The sequence below is a fragment of the Miniopterus schreibersii genome, assembly GCF_964146895.1.
Source record: "Miniopterus schreibersii genome assembly, chromosome: 11".
NCBI lineage: Eukaryota > Metazoa > Chordata > Mammalia > Chiroptera > Miniopteridae > Miniopterus > Miniopterus schreibersii.
Genome location: NC_138111.1, coordinates 20,785,434 through 20,805,783, shown reverse-complemented (window position 1 = coordinate 20,805,783; position 20,350 = coordinate 20,785,434). Strand labels below are relative to the sequence as shown.

At 37.0% G+C, this 20,350-nt stretch overlaps 1 protein-coding gene and 2 pseudogenes across 3 annotated transcripts in view; all 3 read right to left on the bottom strand.

The window, feature by feature from the left end:
• Nucleotides 1–1,424: 1,424 nt before the first annotated feature.
• LOC308564059 (olfactory receptor 13F1-like) lies at nucleotides 1,425–3,296 on the bottom strand (annotated as a pseudogene). The gene is made up of 2 exons: nucleotides 3,223–3,296; nucleotides 1,425–2,440 (listed from the first exon to the last, which is right to left on the bottom strand). The product of its transcript is annotated as an olfactory receptor 13F1-like (transcript).
• Nucleotides 3,297–8,230: 4,934 nt separating this feature from the next.
• The window catches only part of OR13C9 (olfactory receptor family 13 subfamily C member 9), a 20,612-nt gene continuing 8,492 nt past the window's right edge, over nucleotides 8,231–20,350 (bottom strand). Inside the window, exons 2-3 of the mRNA XM_081150541.1 lie at nucleotides 13,780–13,916; nucleotides 8,231–9,651 (exon numbers count right to left, since the gene is read on the bottom strand). Coding sequence (XP_081006667.1) covers nucleotides 8,676–9,632 — 957 coding nt within the window. The 5' untranslated portion in view covers nucleotides 9,633–9,651; nucleotides 13,780–13,916 and the 3' untranslated portion in view covers nucleotides 8,231–8,675. The remainder of the gene's footprint in view (nucleotides 9,652–13,779; nucleotides 13,917–20,350) is intronic.
• LOC308564058 (olfactory receptor 13C7-like) lies at nucleotides 15,314–15,926 on the bottom strand (annotated as a pseudogene). The gene has a single exon. The product of its transcript is annotated as an olfactory receptor 13C7-like (transcript).

Here is a 20,350-nt window from a genome sequence, read left to right as displayed (position 1 = left end):
TCTTGAAGTTGTCACTCTTTAAACAGACTAGATAAATCTTTGGTATGATTTTCTCACATGCCCTAAAGTTAATCCCAGGACATCTTCCATCCCTTTCTTCTACACCAATGGGCAGCCCTCAACCAGAATCTAAACCATCACAACAATCCTATTGACTGGTGACAACTCCACGGTAAAGAGCAAGTAAGTTTTTCACATTAACCCCACATTTAGTCATCTGGCCCAGAGGGGATCTACAAACACTATAAAAGCTGCTGAATATACATGTTTTTAATTCCTTGTACACTGTGATTTATATAATAAGGTATATTCATATATTTCAATAGTTTACACCAATTTAGTGGGTTGAGGTTATTGTAGATTCTATAATATAGATACATGTCTTTTCTTTCCAAGTACTAATGGGTTCATTTAGACCCATGGATTTAACAAACCAGGTGTCAGGAAAAAGCACAATAAAAAATTTTAAAAAAATTTTTTAAAGCGTGCTAGGAGTTTCGCTGAAATACCCTATAGCTTCTTGGAATTTACAAAATAATATCAGCAACTCTGAGACCAACAACATACAGTAAACTTTGGTATTTTTTTCCTGACTGGCACTCCTCCACCCCGCTTCTCTTCAGGATACATTTGTACATACCTTTTATATTTGTACATAGAAATTCACATCACATACATCTGTCTGCATGCAAACATATCTATACATGTAAAACACAGCCACACATTTATAGAACACGAAATTATTTCCACTAAGCTTAGCTCTGATGAAAAAGAGGTGGTATTAGTTTGCTAACTGTCATAACAAAATACCAGAGATTGGGTGGCTTAAACAACAGAAATTTATTTTCTCATAGGTCTGGAGGCTAGAAATCCAAGAAAGGTGTTGACAGGTTCGATTTCTTCTGCAGCCTCTCCTTCACTTGTAGATAGGCACCTTCGCACCACATCCAGTCCTCTGTGTGTGAGCATATCTATGTGTGTCTAAATTTCTTCTTATAATGACACAACTCAGTCTGTAGGAAGGCCCACACTGACAGCCTCATTTTAACTTAATCACCCCTTTAAAGACCGTATCTCCAAATACAGACACCTCCTGTGGTACTGGGAGGTTAGAGCTTCAACATGAGAGTTTTGGAGGGAAACAATTCAGCCTAAAATAGAGGCTAATCATAAATTTGCTTTTAAAACCTAGTAGCGTTATTATATTTGTATATCACACATATAAAATTTTGAATACTCAATACACTAACCTTTAATATTTATTTTATAGTTATATTTACACTCTAGAACCCAGAAAAAAAATGGAAAAGTTTCACCAAGGGATCTACTTGTATAAGATTTCAGATATGTTTATTTAAAAGATATCTATATTATCTTAGAATCTCAGTGGTTGGTCAAGGGAGAGACTTAGAAAATCACACACCTCATTTAAAATGAGTGCCTTCTTCCATTGTCTCAAAGTTCTGGTGTAGACTGACCACTAAACATCCCTTAACGTTTATCGGTATTATAGCACAAAGAGGGTTCCTAATTAGCAATTTTTTCACAGCCGCTTTCACCTCTTTGTTTCATAGACTATAAATGATAGGATTCAACATGGCGGTTAATCCAGCATATTCCAAAGTCATAAATTTATCTATTTCTTGTGAACCTACAGCCGAGGGCTTCCAGCACATGGAGAGAACTGTCCCATAGAACAAAACCGCCGCAGCCAGGTGGGCCACACATGTTGAAAAGGCTTTGCTTTGACCCTCTGCTGAGGTGATTCTTAGGATGTCAGAGAGAATGAACACATAAGAGATACAAGTGAGAAGCGTCAGCACAGGAAGAAGTATGCCGATCACCACAAGGATCCACTGCACTTTGGAAGTGTCCGCACAAACCACTTTCAGGACAGCCAGGATCTCATAGGTGAAATGACCAATGATGTTCTGTCCACAGAGAGAGTGATGCAGCACGGACACAGTTTCCACCTGGGAGGTGAGGCAGCCTGTCGCCCAGCAGCCAGCTGCAATCTGCATGCACAGCCTCTTGTTCATGGCGATGGGGTATCTCAGGGGGTTGTGCATGGCCACATATCAGTCATAGGCCATCACAGACAGGAGTGCACACTCAGTGGAGCCCATGGTAAGAGAGAAGTACGTTTGAGTGGCACATCCTGAGAAGGAGATGGCATTCTCCAGAGACAAAGTTTGCCAGCATTGGAGTGAAGGCAGAAGTGTACCAGGGGTCCAGAGAGGAGAGGTTGCTGAGGACAGAGTACATGGGGGGGGTGTAGGCGGGAATCCAGGATGGTGGTGAAGATCAGAATATTACCCAACAAGGTGACCAGGGACATCGGCAAGCACAGCACGAATGTGGTGATTTCAACTTTGGCGTAGTAAGTCCCAGAAAAATAAAATTTGAAATGACTAAGTTTGTCTTGATCACTTTATTCCTTCTTGCTCATCTGTCATAGTGAATAAAAGTATACATTGTATGTACTTAAAATTTTAAACTCTCTTAAGGGGTTTTTGTTAGGGGTACTTTAAAAGAATCATTATCCTGGCAATACCTATTTAATTATTCATTCATTCAGTCAACATTTACTGAGTACACTATAAGTCACTGAAGATCTAAAGCTACTCCCAGGCAACTCACAATAAAATATAAAACACAGTCAAGTAAATAAACAGTTACAATAAAATGATATAAGTATGCCCCAGGGTACTAGGCAGTCATGAAGAATCCTAACTCTGTGTTGGGGGCACTGCTCAGTGAGACAGTTCGAGAACTGGTTTAATAAAAAAAAAAATGTACTGGACCTCCTCAAGTTAAGGACCAGGGGAGATTTCTGGACAAAGAATTTTTGTTTTATAAAAGCTGCAACAAGAAAATATTTGGTTGCACTTCATAAAGCTGCAAATTGTGTAATATAACAGGTGGATATGCTGCACAGTGAAGAATAGAAATAGAAAACAGACAAGAGTCCACTCGCTATAATACTACTGATTTCTGCTTTCAAGAAGGCATTTCTGAATATGAAATAATCTTGAACCTATCCTTTCTTAGAAAGGAAATCATTTTCAAAGAAAGTATTTTATAATGCAAATCAAATTAATTGCAACATATCTCACAATTCATCACATACAGCAACATGTTTAAGAACAACTGCCCTACAAGATGGAGTCCAAATGAAATCAATCACAAATACACAAGCCTCACTTTCTCATCGTGGCCTACTTCTCCAGCCTCATCTCCCGATACTCCACCTCCATACTCTGGTCTGAAACAACCACCTGCTTGTGGTCCCTCATACTGACCATGCCATTTTATATTTCTGTGGCTTTAATTTACAGTTCATTCACCTCGAGTGTCCTTCCTTCTCAGCTCCAATCTTGTCGCTCTTGAATATTTTATCCAATCACTAAAACTGTATGCTGTTGTCGCAAGGATACTTCATCCTTTCCCACAATACTAGCAAAGTAACTACTCACATTTAAGATTTTTAATGACACAATGCTGCCTTGAACATGGTAAGTTTTTAATACATGTTAAAATAAGTACATTTTCACTATAGTCCTGTGTCAACAGAAAAGCCTGAAGACTTCTCAGCTTGTCATTTACATTTGCAATTAATGATCTGCAACATTAGAAAAAAACAACACAACAGCAACTAGTTGCCTTAAGAAACAACGATGATGAGCTCTTATCTTTAAATATCTGATGTAGTGAGGGGTAAAAACAATGACCACTTGTACTCCCAGAAGAGGTGGAAATGTTTTCCAATCACTGTCTGCAGGCAATTACAGCACTGTCCTCAGAGTGTGGGATTTGGGCTCTAAATCCAACTGAGCTACTTTTTGGTATGCAAAATTAGGCAAATCACTCGACCTCTTTGAAACTTGGTTTTCTAATCTATACAAGAAGGATGATCATCCATCCCGTTTGCAGATACCAGAGATCTAGATGAACTTCTTTTAAATTCTCTCTCTGCCACCCCAATTCCATGGCGTCTTCAAATTTTCCAGCAATCACAAAAAGTTTATGGTCTCCCTGCTTTCCAGAACCGCAATTGCCTGTATGCTGCTCCAGTGCTGGCCCACACCAGTTCTGATGAAATAACTCTGCACCTCTTCATAATCCATCAAAATTTCACCCCCCAATCCAATGGTGAATATGAACACTTTACTGATTCACCAGGAAGGTGAAATTTCTGGTCTCTAAAGTCCATTTTGGGCAGCACACACCCTTCCTTCCACTGAGGGTTTCTCTATTGGTCTTTCCCCAGCCAGAATCCAGTCTTCTTGCTCTGCCTCAGGCTCCTGTCTCCCCTCTCCTTTCACTCTCTCCACCACTCTCTGGTTCTCCCTTCCAGAAGTCTTTTCTCATGCGTATCAAGTCCCCACCCACTCCCTTGCCTGTATCTTACAGTCTCACCTTTCTCGAGTTAGTTAGATATTTTCTCTTTCTCTAAAATTGATTTCTGACTACAGTACTAAAATAATTAAATGTTTTCCTACACACTCCCCTCTTTCAAATGTCAGAGCCAGAATCAACTCAGAGAACTTATAATCCAACCCTCTCAGTTTAAAGTTGACATATGCTTGGAGGAGTTCAATGTTTAAGGAAATGTTTAAGGTAAATGAGAAAAACTAGAGCATAATAATGCTAAAAATTCTACACTACAGCGAAGGGCAAAAATAGGCTTACAGTTGTTCATATGGAAATAATACAACAATTAATCAATAATAATAGAATAAACTCTGTTTCATGTACTTACAACTGTAAACCTACTTTTGTCCCACCCTGTATATTTATGATCCATTTCTTCAACTCAATATTTTCCTACCAATTAGTTCTTTTTAAAGTAAATATCTCTGTTCTGGTTTCCTGGCCTAGCTGAGGCGCATCAATAAGTTTTGTAAATCTGAAAATACAGAGAGATGGGCAATGTCTGCGCCCATTTACCTTGGCACTTGTGATGAGCGCCTTCCTTTTGGTTAATGTACGTTTCAATAGTCAGACTTAGTTATCTTCAGCACAGTTTTTCTTCTGAACCTGGCACAGTGCTCAAAAGAGTAAAAGATTCTGAATTTTTAAATTATGAAAATACTCAACAAAAACTATACTCAAGTCGGCTGGCTGTACTAGGGTATTTTTATTCAGAAGACTGCAGTGAAAAACAATATGGATGTTCTTAGTTTGCAAAAATTCAACCCAAATCTTACCTGATTCACAAAGTTTCAACATGCATAGTTCCTATAAATTAAAAAATTTAAAATATCTTAAGAGATGTCATGACATGAAGATTTGTTCTGCCAAAACCACCACCTAGGATCTGCTCCAAAAAACTTCCAAAGGGTTACCCCTGGAACCTTAGTTCTACTAAACTCTCTTATTGCTCTTAGGGACTTTCCAACTCCCTTAACAATTTAATGTTGTGATTCTGAAAAATAAAGTTAAGAAACTTTCCAGTTCTCAAGGGTGTGATTCTCCAAGTTACATTAACTAATTCAGGACCCAAAATACTAGGCAATTCTTTTTAATTATTTTAAGTCATTTGGCCCAGTAAAAGACCTGATTCTTGAGCAGCATTTGAGTAAGCAGAACTGGAGGACACTATTTGCTTATTCCATTCGTACTGTAGATTGCCTCTGAATTATAGAGAAAACATTGCAATTAATAGAACTGTAGAAATGCCTTCCTACAGAGCTTCTGAGCTTGTAACGTGACCCATTTATTTTCAGAAATCTTTCCAAATATCTCAGTTATCTGAGTAATAGAAGATAAAACATCCTTACTGAGCTTTTAAATGGCTGCAGAGTAAAGACAGGGCATTAATCAAAGGGATAATTTATTACTATCCAACGCCCCTTAAAAAGACTAAAGTTCCTAGTACAATGTTTGCAATTTTTTATAAAGATTGTATAATACCTGATGGTGTAGTGCATTAGAATGGGCTTAAAGTAAAAGTTATGGATTGAGGGCTAGCCCGTGTGGCTCAGTAGGTTGGAATGGCCTACTGTGCACTGCAAGGTTGTGGGTTCTATTCCTGGTCAGGGCACACACCTAGGTTGCGGGTTCTACCCCCTATCGGTGTGCAGACAGGAGGCAACTGATCGATATATCCCTCTCACATGGATGTTTCTCTCTCTCTCTCTCCCTTCCTCCTTCTCTAAAATCAATACTTTTTTTAAAAAAAAACAGAGTTATGGATTGCACCTCAGCTCAACTACTGATTAGCTAGGTGATCTTATACAGTCGTGGTACATTAATTGCATTAATCACCCCAGTTATTCACTCCTTCCTAGGCCCCCCTAGTCTGGTTTTGGCCCTAGGCACATGACCTGATTTAGTCACTGGGGCATTAGCAAATATAACTCGAGCAGAGTCGCATAAACACTTGCACAATTCGGTTAGCCCTCCCTCTCCCACCTTCGCTACTGTCGTGAGCGTATGTCCAAGTTAGCCAGCTGGAGGGTGAAATGCACAGTAAGCACAGCTGGACTGCCCCAGTCACCACAGTTGAGGTCACCCTAGGTGAGTCAGCTGTCAGTCAGTCCTCAGCAAATTAGTGAGTCCCAAAACATGTCGACACAGAGCTGATCTGAGATGCAAAGATACTCTAGTAAAGGTCACCTGGCTCCAGCCCAGATAAACTATGATCTCATAGAATTTAATGTTTATTTTGGTATGCCACTAAAATTTTTATTATTATGTGGCATCATTGTAGTGATACAACACTCATGTAACAATAGATACATTATCCATCCAGCATTAATTCACTTGGGCCTTTACAATTCTTAAAAGGATCATAATTTTATTCATTTTTCTATCCTATTTTTATCCATTGAACATCCTGATTAGTACAAGCCCCCTACCTTTCTTTCGGGACGCCTTACATTTTTACCTTTGATATTGACAAATACAATCTGTCTGGAATTATTTTTTGTGTATAGTATGAGGCAAAGGTCAAAATTTACTTTTTACTATATGAATACTATTTGATTCAACATGATTTATGGAAAAGATCCCTTCACCACTGCACTGCAGTGTTACTTTTCACATAATCTAATTGACCATTTTTTTATGAATCTGTTTTGGGCCTCTTGTTCAATTTTTTTTATTGAATTTATTGGGGTGATATTGGTTAATAAAATTATACACGTTTCAGGTATACAATTCTACAGTACATCATCTGTATATTGTATTGTGTGTTTACCACCCTAAGTCAGGGCTCTTTCCATCACCATTTATCCCCCCTTCACCCTCTTCTACCTCCCCCTGAGCCCCCTTCCCTCTGGCAATTGCCATACTTTGCCTGTGCCCATGAGTCTTTCTTTTTTATTCTTTGCTTAATCCCTTCACCGTTCTCACCCAGCCCCCAACCCCCCGCCCCCGACAGCTGTCAATATGTTTTCTGTATCCATGAGTGTGTCTCCACTTTGCTAGTTTCTTTTGTTCATTAGATTCCACATATGAGTGAAATCATACGGTACTTGTCTTTCTCTGACTGGCTTAGTTCACTTAGTATGATACTCTCCAGATCCACCTATGCTGTCGCAAAAGGTAAGATTTTCTTTTTTATGGCTGCCGTATTCTGTTGTGCATGGATACATGGAACAGACTGACAGATGTAAGAGGAGGAGAGTGAGGGGGACTGGATAAAAGGAGGTGAGGCCAAAGAACATATATGCATAGCCCATGGAAACAGACAACACTATGGTGAAGGTTGGAAGGGAGGGGGAGGGTGGTGAGGGCAGGGGGGGCAAAGGGGAGGCTAAATGGGAGACATCTGTAATGTTGTCAACAACAACAAAAATCAAATGTATAAACCATTTAAAAGGTAGATCTAATAAAAATGTAGATTAATAACAAATTCCTCTTGGATCAGCAACATACTTAATGGATAAAGAGTCACTGGGACAGAGGAAAAGATGTAGCTCTACATTTATCAGTGAATATTTGACTCAGGCATTATTTCCATTTAATTTTCAAACAGCTTTAAAATCAGTTATGTGGTTCCAAGTCCAAAGCAGTTAGATCCCATGTATCAGAAGGTCTGTGGAAAGAAGACTACCACAGATACTTTGAAAGTAGAAAAGAATAATAATTTAATGCTTCCTAGTTAGAGATAAACAAAAAGTTATAAAAATAACAGTATTTTAGAACCAAAAGGTTTAATAGTTTACAGCTACCTAGATAGAAGACAATCACCATTACATTACATATTTGAATAGACTCCAAATAAATTATTTCAGTAATTACAGTAATGGAAATTCTTAATTGTAAGTGAGTTCTAAAAGTCTGAAACCAGGTTTTATTCTTTGTTGTAAAGAAAATAAGGAAGTGTGAAATTGGTTTTGGAAATAATTGAATCAAAAACAATTTTTAGGTTTTAACACTAGGATAACATTTTTGTCTAGAAATTTCTCTCCCTGTTACACTCTCCCTCCACTTGCCCTCACAATCAAGCTTGTCATTAACGACAACAAGCTAACATTCACTGACTCCATGCCTAAAACACTGAAGTTTACTTACTTTCAATGTGCACTGCCCCAAAAATAATTATTTTAGAGCCTGAGAGCATTGAGAGGTAAATTTGACACAGCAGCAAGAACCTATCTATTTGACTCTGATTTCCTAACTGACTTCCTCATTGTGATTATAAAAATTACCTGTCCCTTCCCCACTTACTTGTTAAAAACGTTTCTTCTAAGTAGGTGTTTTACTGCCCCCTTCACATCTTTGTTTCTGAGACTATAGATTAAAGGATTCATCATGGGAGTGATCACCCCATAAAACATGGATATGAGTTTGTCAGTGGCATCCAAGTCATCTAAATTTAGTGTCTCTTTTGACTTGGGCTTCATGTACATGAAGAGAATGGTCCCGTAGAATATTATCACCACAGTCAGATGGGCTGAGCAAGTAGAGAAGGCTTTGTTTCTGCCGTCAGAAGTGCGAATTTTGAGGATGCTGGAGATGATGGATGAGTACGAGATGACAATCAAGAGCAGGGGCGTCAGTGTGAACAGTGTCGTGGCCACAAGCATGATGAACTCATTTTCTGAGATGTCAGCACAGGCCATCTTCATGACAGCCAGAATTTCACAGGAGAAATGATTGATGACATTGTTCTGGCAAAAGGTCAACTGTACCACAAGGGTAGTTTGAATGGCAGAGTTGATAAACCCTGCAAACCAGGACCCAGCTGCCATGGGCACGTAGGATTTCTTGCTCATGATGACAGGATATCTCAGAGGGTTACAGATGGCCACATACCGGTCAAAGGCCATCACACCCAGGAGCACACACTCTGTGGTCCCCATGGCCAAGCCAAGGAACATCTGTGCCGCGCAGCCAGAGAAGGAGATGGTCTTCCTTTCTGAGAGGAAGCTCACCAGAGTGGAGGGAATGGAGGTGGTAGTGTAGCAGATGTCCAAGAAGGAGAGGTTCCCCAGGAAGAAGTACATGGGGGTGTGAAGGTTGGAGTCCAAGATGCTAATTAAAATAAGGGTGCCATTGCCCAGAAGGATGACCACATACATTATTAAGATTAGCACAAAAAAAAGTAGCTCAAGCCTTGGGTAACCAGAAAGTCCCTTTAAAAAAAATTCCACCGGAATGGTTTGGTTTTCCCATTTCATTTTACTTTTTCTCTTTTACCTATAAATATACAAATAATTTCTTTACTAGGGTAACTCCAAGTTCACCAATGCATAAATATAAAAGTTTGCCATGAGCCCAATGAGAAGAAGGAAGAAAGAAAATAGGGAAGGGGAAGAAGAAGAAAAAATAGGAGAGGGGGTGAAGAAATAAACAATTTAGAAAGAGAAGTGTGAGGGAGAAGCTATTGTATCTATTTCTCTTTCGGCACCAGCAACTTCACATAGTTCCTCATCCAAACCCCACAATCATTATCATTTTAAAGAAAAGAAAGTTATCTCAGTCAAACTAAGAGAGTTTATTTTAGCCTGAGGTCATATATTAACATGTAGCAAAGCCTAGGCTCAAACTCGAGCTTGCTTAGCTTCCATAACTACCTGGTTTTTTAATGAACTATAAAAGCAATCTGGAATGCATTATAGCAGAGACTGGGTTAACTTGTAAAGGCAACCTAGCTCCTAGGTCAGGGAAACTCACCTACTGCATATTAAAATGCTGAAAGAAGTGTGTCAGTCTGGTGGGAGAATGGTCAGTAATAAACCCAAGCAGCATTTATTGACTGCCTGATCATCCAAGAAACAGGTCCAATTCATGTAAAGCCCAATAATACGAAGTCTTTTTGTTACAATGTAAATATCCTTTTTTTAGTGAGATACAATTTTTAAATTTTTATTTTCTACATAATCATACAGTAAAATTGATTTTGTCTATTTTAGTATACAGTTCTATGAATTTTAAAACATGTATACATTCATGTAACTATCACCATAATCGGAACATAAAACTTCAATCACCCTAAAACCTCCATTGTGCTATCTCTTTATAACCACCCTTTCCATCCACTCATAAATCCTGGAAAAGGCTAATATTTTTTTACCCCTACAGTTTTTCATTTTCCATAGTGTCATATAAATGGAAATATATGAGCCATTGGTGTCTGGCTTCTCTCACTTAGCATAAAGCCTCTGAGATTCATCCAAGTTGTTATTGCTGAGTAGTATTCCATTATATGGACGTAATAGTTTGTTTATCTACTTACCTGTTGAAAGACATTTGGGTTGTTTCTATTTTGGGGCAATTATGAATAGAGTTGCTATAAATATTTATGCCCAGATTTCTGTGCTAACAGTTTTTATTTTCTAGGGTAAATATCCACGAGTAGCATACTGGATAATATGAGACACGCATACTTAAGGTTATTAGAAACTGCCAAACAGTTTTCCAGAGTGGTTATCTCACTTTTGCACTCCTACCAGAAATGTATGAGATTCCAAGTTGCTTCCCATCCTCATCAACACTTGGTATCATCAGCATATATATTTTTTACACATTCTAATAGGTATGCAGTGATATTTCATCATAATTTTAATTTGCATTTCCCTAATAACTGTTTGGGAAATTTTTTCCATCCTTATGTTCTCTTTAGTAAATTGCCATTCATGTATTTTGCCCATTTTTAGTTGGGTTGTCTGTCTTCTTATTGTTGAGTTGAGAGTTCTTTACATATTCCGGCTATGCATCATTTATCAGATATATGACGCACATACTGTCTACCATTCTGTGACTTGTCTTCTCATTTTCCTAATATAAACACTTTTAGTTGCCACTTTAATTAGTTGCTTCTTAAGTCCAATTGAAAGAAAGACTATGACCAAAAGGACATCTTCCAAAAGTTCATTCACCCCTCTTACCTTGGGTCAAGGAATCGTCAAGGAAATAACCACTGTCATCACTCGGGGGTCAGAAATAGTAGGTTTTACATTCAAAGACCTTGACTCATAAAGTCTCAGGCCATTCCTTTAATCTTTCCTCAAAAATAGTGCTTCCCCACCTGCCCCCACAACACACACACACTGATTTCCAGCAATACCCTTGCCTTCTTCATGGACACAAAATCCACTGAAAGTGCTCTCATTCATTCACAAAGCAAACAGGCACTTAACGTGTAGACCATTCTCCTTATTCAGGAAACTTGGCGGGAATCTTAGGTCTAAACTGAATCCTTTGGACATATTTCAACTAGCTTCTAATTACCCACATCTACCTTTGGTCATTAGTAGGGTACTTCTCCTTTCATCCTGTTTTGTCTTCATTTCAATCAATTCTACCTTTTATACTCTGAGATTCTTTTACACCCTAAAGATACATGCTTCTTTTACTCTGAGTCCAGATCACCTTCTTAATGCCAGCCACCCGACTCCCAGTTCCCTGGTAAATGATAACTGAAAAGCAATTTCGTTCTGTCTCACTAAGCAAGCTCCCTTTGTCTATTAAAAAGAACATGTATTATTTAGTGAAATTGAGATTTTTACTGACATGCAGAGATGTGCTTTAAAGCAAGTCCTTTCTACACAGAGTTTCTATAAACAACAGAAAACTTGTAGCATGAAGTCAAAGAATGCTAAAAATATTACAATACAATAAATACAACGACTCCCTCCACAGCCCCAACCCCAGAGAGGAGCAGGCAGCTATCAAGTTTGGAGGGAAACATGCTGTGAGATGGCTTTCACAATTAACAGAAAGAAGCCCAAGCACTGCCAGTGCTGCAGAATCAGCCACAGGGACTCCATGCCCTGTTTCCCTAGCTCTGCTTCTTCCCAAGCCTATCCTGACTGGGGGTCTGCACCAGCTAAAAGCTGTAGCTTCAGTCCACACTGCTCCACTCAGTTCTCACTGAAAGCCTTTGGTCAGTGGATTGGACCAATGACAGGCCTCTGGCTTTGTGCAGAACACATAGACACACACTCTACGTGGTTTCTATATGGATTAAACCTGTCTATGGCCAGAAACGACTTCAGGGCTAGGAGTCCCTCATCCATGGCCCCTCTGCTTACAAGGCCAGTAATGAGCTATGTGACCTTGGGCAATTAACTTCTGTGTTTCAATATCCTTAACTATAACAGGGGATTTTAATAGCATCATTGTGGTGGTCTTGGGAGAGTAAGTAAAGCAATGTATGTAAAGCACTATTTTGGTTTCCTTCATCTCTCCTTGACTTGTCCTTTTTTCAAGTTCTTTTACATTTTTGTCCTTAGTTTCATGCTCTTAAAGAGTACCTTTAAATTTTTACAAAGACCTGTTCAGGTATATGATCTCTTCTTGCCCAACCAACCTACTAATTTTCATCCCATCTATGGTATGACCTGGATGCACATTATACAAAACTCTATTCACTTTGCAATGAAGGGAAGTATACAACTATAGCAAAGGCCAATGCCATTTAAAACAAGGAAATCACGGGTTGACATTATTTTAAAGAAAAGCTATTTCAATTCATTCATCTAAAAGTTAAATGACAATGTGTGTGTGTGTGTGTGACAAATACTATATCTAAAGTTACTATAGGAATACACTGCCAACAATAAAAAAAGAATTAAAAGTGCTCAAAACAATTCCCCAAATACTCATGCAAACATAACTATGAAAGTCAAAATTCTTTCCTGTTAGCTAAGAACTCACTGTTCCTCTTCATTTCCTTTTTACACAGATCAAAAGATGTATTCAAGAACACATAATAAAGTTTTCCTAATACCACCCTCAGTGGAGAGGCCCCAGGACAGGGACTGTCTGTCTGCTCATGATTAACACTGGACACACATTTGCTAACTGAACCAGAGAGAGCCGAATTGGTGCTATGAAGTATATCATTACAGAATCTAAACTTTGGTGACACAGCCTACTTTTCATTCTGGATCAAGAGTACAAGTTCACTGCCTACTGTACAGCAACTACATTGGACCAGTGAGAAATGACACCATTAGACACAAAGGCACTTGTACTAATGTAAGGAACCAGTAAACTATATTCTGACTAAATGAATCTTTATTCCCTGTAAGATAAATTCTAGACTTCAATATCCATCTTTTTGGATATTTAAATTACTGTGTATTGCAAATTACTTTTTGGTCATATTTGTTCATTTTTTTCCTTTATTTTCTTACTATATCTGAGAAAATCCTCTTAGAATTTTTTCAGTCCTGTTCTCCATACACTCTCTATGGTAAGAAATATTCTATCCCAAAACACATGGCCTATTTTCAACTCAGTTCATCGGGCTGACATCCCCTTGGATTTATGTTATTAGTATGTTTTCAACAATTACCTCTAAATGGAAGGTCCACTCACCTCCTAGATTGCAACACACAGCAGGTTGTTTTGCCCTGATCTTCTATTTCCAGCCTTTTGTACAAAATTTTCTATGAGGTTGATGAACTTCCGAAGCTGCTACCACTGAGAGGCCATAGTGTCACAGGGCTTGTTGTCTGGAAAACATTGATGGCAAAGGTACTATTTCAAAATTGTTTTAAAACCTATACAGTACAACCAAATATTATTGATTACAAAGGAAGTGTATTTTGGTTCTGTTGGTTCAAAGTAAGAAGAAAATAAATATTTGAGAATATGGAAGATTTCATTTGCCCTTCAAGCCCAGGTGGAAATATTGTCCCATTCTGAAGACCAAGGAAATTCTCCAAAGAATCACCTCCAGGCTCAGGAAGGCCATTTAAATATTTCTTGCTCTTGGGGACTTATGCAATTTTCTAAGCCATAACTTTAAGTTGCTTCAGAGAAAAGATGTTCAAAACTTTTAAAAACTTCAAGAATAATCCCCTAAAGACTTAATTATATTAGATCCATTACATTATTTCAAATAACCAATCAGAAGTCTTGAGGATGTATCTTATCCCATTCTCAGTCTATAATCGGATACTGCTGGAATCCTCAATCCAAACATATTCTAATAGCTTTTTCCAGACTTTTATTCATCCTACCATGACTTGTTGATAATATAGTAGAAAGACCTCATCTAGGTACATTAACTCTTGGTTATTTATTAATAAGAATAAAAACATAAGGTTCTAGACATTATTATAAGAATTTTATGTATATATTGATATTTAATTTGAATTTGTTAAATTAGTGAGAGAAGACAGAAAGGGTTTTATTTTACAAAATAATATAAAATTTATTGCATTTGACTCAAACTCCTCATTTACATGTGCTCATGTGAATATGAGTGGCACTTTAAAATTCACAATAAATTCAGAAATTTTGAAGTCATACAATGAAAGTGTAGGAGCCATCAAGCTATTCAGTTTTCTTATTATAACTCTACAACATAATTTGTAACTCAGTCCCACTCTATACTGCAGGAATCTCCACAGAATTCACCTAAACAGATATACCTATCACCCAGGTTAACTGGCGTAAAATCATCATCTATCTAATTTAAACAATTAAGATGTACTCTCAGTCATATTCTATTTCTACAAGCAGTGTTCTCCTTTCTTGAACTGCTTGACCCAAACAAGGAATGCAATTTTTTCACCACAAAACCACTAATCCAGGCAAAATAGACTTTGACTATATGTCTAAAAATAATGGGGGGGGGGTGTGAAAATCATAGCACTGAACAGGACACAAGGTAAAACTCGTGTTCAACATTGTTTCTGAAATTCAGTGACCTGCTCATAAGAAATTGCTTCCTGGACATCTTTCTAAGCTTTCTTTCCAAGAAATGGTGTTTCTTAAGATATCATTGATCCTCTGATTTTTATATTTCTGCTCCAATTCTGTACTATAAACTCAGATTTTATTTTTAAAAAACAATTTTAAATTAACTCCACATATATATGTTGGTGATTTCTAAAGAATGTTGTCAAAATACCTTGCAAGAAAAAGAAATTTTGTTGTTCTGTTTTATGAAAGTATCAGCACAGGCCAATTTTAAGACAGCCAAAATTTCACAAGTAAAATGATTAATAACATTATCCCCACAGAAAGAAAGCTGCATGGCAAGAGAAGTTTGCAACGCAGAACTGACACCCCCTGCAATTTAGGATCCAGCAGCCATGAGTACATAGGAAGCCTTGTTCATAATGATGGGGAATCTCAGAGGGTAGCAGATGGCCACGTAGGGGGCAAATGCCATCATGCTTAGAAGGACACATGTGGTTCCCATAGCAAAGGAGAGAAACATATGCACTCCGCATCCAGAGAAGGGAATGGTTTTCTTTGAAGTTAAGAAGCTGCTGAGAAATAGAAGAACTGGTGTATAAAATGTCCAAGAATGACAAATTACTGAGGAAAAAGTACATGGGGGTGTGCAAGTTGGAGTCACAGACACTTAAAATGATGATGACTCCATTTCTCAGCAGGTGCACCAGGTACATACACAAGACCAGAACAAAGTAAACGGCCTCAAGCTCTGGGTAGCCAGAAAGCCCCTATAGGACAAATTCTACCACAGAAAACTGATTGGTCTTCCCCATGTTAATATTTTCTTTCACCGGAAGAAATTCTGCAGCAGCCAGAATGCGCATGGACCTGTTAAAGCATGTTTTTAAGAGTTGTCTGCACCCTTGAGTGACTTCCTTATGGGTGATATGGACCTATAATTGGATACACAGCTAGGATAAGAATATTACTATCTTCTAAGCTAAGATCAGTTAGACTTTTAGATCTCATAGAAGAGACTTTAGCTAAAAAACAAACAAATCCTTGTTAAAAATAATTCAGAACACACAACTCAGTTAGAATTGTGTATCTCACTTACATTATGAATTTGAAATTATTTTTAATGCAGTGGCACCATAACACTTTGACCAAACAAATCTAAAACATATAAAAGTATTATTGGCCACCATAGCATATAGAATTTTTTTCTCCACAACTAATACGTTAGCCTTAACAAAAATCACTATCCTTCAGCTACTAAAACAAAATAGCATATATAAATCCTGTTTCAACGGTAACAACCTCAGTTTTAGAAGAGTTTTATGATTAGGAAAACAAACCAAACAAACACATTTTTAGAAAAAGAACTTTTGGTTATTTCTAATTTGGGGAAAATGTATATCTGCAGTATCTTAAGAACATTAACTATAGGCATTAGTGATGTTTGTAAAAGAAATCATTTTTAGATAAAACTGTTATTCTTTGTCTTTTTCAGTACAAATTGAAGCATCTAGATAACTATCATATCTGATACACATAATGAACAGCAAGTTGGTCTCAGAAAAACTCTAGCATGCATGTCTCAGTGTACAGCCAAACCATAAATAAATGTATAAACCAAGAATGTGAGTGACAGGGGGCTTACTCTTTTACTCCCAAGTATGAGAAAATACAAATTATCTTCTCCTTGCACAGAAATCAGCCCCCTCTACTCTAACAACTGCACTTCTGATTTTCTCTCACTGCATATTCAGATTACCCATAATAAAGAGGGGTAACTGCTCAAAATATTATTCAGAATTAGCCATATTTTATAATTATTTGTATCCCATGTCACTGGAATATAGAGTATTTCTACATTAAAATGCCAGAAACAGAAGTCCTACTATTTTATGAGCTTGCTAGTCTCATAAATTCTATCTCAATTAGTTCAGTAAGATAACGAGAACTATCTGCTTCTCAGTTTTTATTAACATCAAATAGTTGTCATTGCTGTTGTTAAAAAATAATAATAATATACCAGTGGAAAAACAGAACTGACTTCTGGTAATGATGGAAGTTGGGCTCTTTACAGTCATTTTACTATGAGAGGCTCCTTTAAAGAATCAGCCAATAGAGCACCAGAGCAACTTAAAGTCTGTGCTGCTTTGAGGATGTTTCTAAATCCCAAAAGCAATTTAAAGTTCACAGTGTGGATTGAATAGACTTGAGAAACTTTCTAGTACTTTTGGGATGAAGTCCCTTAGCAGCAATTAAAACAAAGCTGCTAATACAATTTAATTGAAGTATAACTCACAAAACAGAAATAATTCCTCTGCCGTTACACTCTATGGGAAGAGCAAATTTAAAATTGCTACGCAGGTAAAATGGTCAAGACATGGAAACTAAAATTGAATATATCTGATGGAGAGATGTGGAAGTACTCTGTGACACTTAAGTCAAAATGATGCTTTGTTCTTAATAATTGATCTGCTAATCACCTTTATTTTGACCTCTAAATCCTGGGGTCTCAGATCTCATAAGCTTTATTCTGTTATCACTGCTCTCTCTAAAACAGCCAGAATCGTAGTCATTTTAATTTTTCTCATGCATGTCCTCTGTTCAAATACAGGGTGGGGCAAAAGTAGGTCTACAGTTGTGAGTACACAAAACACAGAGTTTATTCTTGGAGTATAACTTATTATTGTATTATTTTCCATAGAGACAACTGTAAGCCTACATTTGCCCCACCCTGTACATACACAATACCCCAAACTTATCCAACCTGTCCTTAGTCATGCCCACACTGGCATGAGACAACACAGAGCAGACCACATCAACAATTTCCATGAGATGAGCAAACCATACTTCACTTAGGAACAGTAAAAGAAGTTCTGATTTGAGTGGATAATTATTTTGACACTTCTCATGACTATGTTTTGCAACCAATGTCAAATATCAAAGAATTCATTCATTATACATGGATGTTATGGAAGATTCTCCAGCATTAAAACAGTAAAAATCATTGGGTGTACTGTTAAAAAGAACTGAATAAAATTAGATAACAGCACTCTTTTTTTGTCAGTGGACATTTGTAAAAAGGTGTTGAGCAAAAGATGCAACATAATTTTGAACAATAGGAAAGCAACTTATGCCATGGAAAATTGTATTCTATGCATCAACAAATCAAATTTGAAGAGCAATTCTCAGAGTTGTTAACTTTATGCAAATACATTTTCAGCATACTGACTCATAATGCAAATGTTGAAATGTTTTCTCATTAATAAATGTTCAGTGGACAAAGGAATTAACTATTTTTGATGTGACCATGGTAAAGCTATATTACAATGCAAATGTAACTGCAAGAAGTTTTATAAGCAAATTATGTAAAACAAAAACAATGTTAGAGTAGAGCCAAATAATTATAGAAATATAATTAAAGAGATACATAAATATCGATACTTACATTTCAGATAAACAAGTAATTTTTTAGTACAAGTATTTCCTATGCAATATTTTTATTTTATCCCATTGTGCATATGCAAAGGCAATTAGAAATAATTCTAACTTAACTGGACGTCATCCATTTTTATTTGCTAACCTGGCAACCCTAACTTCCTGTGACCAGGACTCACAAGGAATCCAGTCCAAACCTGGGTTGCCCCACCCTGCGTCACTGCCAGTTCTGACCATTCCTAGAATCCAGGTGTCTGGACAGTACTGCTCACAATACTGAAAGACAGTACTATTTTTAGAATTTTTAAATGAGGAAAAGAATATTTAGTGTATTTCTCTAAGCCACTCCAGAAGGTACAGAATTATATATTGTCATCTCAGTTGTAGCCATCCACCACATAAATATCACTGTAGCTTCTCGCTTCTATCCCTTTCCAGGACAAATATGGTAAGAAGAAACAATTAGGATGCTATTTATATTCTCATACCAGATGTAGGGCAAATAATAATTATAAATGTGAGGCATTATACATAACCCATGGACACAGACAATAGTGTGGTAAAGGCCTGGGGAGGGGAGTGAGTGTGGGGTGGAAGGGGTGAATGGGGTAAAAAGGGGACATCTGTAATATCTTGAACAATAAAAAAAAATTAAAAATAAATAAATAAATGTGAGGCATTATAGGTTAAAGACAGAATACATTCACGGGTGATGGTATTATAATAATGAATCAGGTGATTACAGACTATAAGTGTTAATATGTATGCTGTAATGCATAAGATTATTTAAAAATGGAGCCTGAGACGTTACTCAATATAGTAAACTCTACTGGTATTAGTGATAAAAAGGACTGCTGACAATACGCTATATGCTCCCCATCAAAAGGTTTAAATGTCAAAGCCTTATGAAAGATAGCATATATGCACTACTAGGTGACTGAGGAGCAAATAAAAGAGAGAGAGAGGAAGGGAAGGAGGGATGTAAAGAATGGAAAGGGAGAAACAACATTGTCATCACTGCCTGAAAATAAGGTTGTCTACATGGAAAATGAGAAAAATGTCTATAAGAAAATTGTAAAATTTAAATTACTAAGAGGCTCTAGCAAGGCTGCTAAATACAAAATCAATACACAAAATTCAACAGTATTTTTTGCAGCAGTTATAACTAATCAGAAAATGCACTTTAAAAAACATCTCTCACCACTAACAAAAGTATAAAATTCTCACAAATAAATACAAAAGCTGCATAAGAAATTTCTGAAGGACAGTATAAATCTTCAGTAAAGTGCATAAAAGAAAACCTCCCACACTTTGAGGAGCTACATTTTGTTCATGTTACGAAAATCAAGAATAAATATGTGAATTCATCCCAAATGGTTCCATAAATTTAATGTAATTTCAATCAAGATAAAATTGGAATTGTTTTTTAATTATGGAAGTTTACAAAATTATTTTCAAATTGAATAGTAAAGACCAAAATAGCCAAGAAAATATGAGAATAAGAACTGCATATTTACTGTAAAAAATGTCAAGATGAGTGAGAAAAATACAATAATTAACAGATCGCATAGTACTGGTGCAGGTAAAGATGAATACATCAATGAAATAAAGTAGAGAAGTCAGAAATAGCCTGGGCATATGTGAATGTTTATATCCTAAATAAATGGTATTTGATATAAGATGGAAGTGTAAATCACTGGGGAATGGATGAAGTATTTAATAAACTGAACTTTGATAATGGACTACTAAAATAGAAAAAAAAAGATCAAATTAAACTTCCACCTTACTCTGTGACCAAAATAAA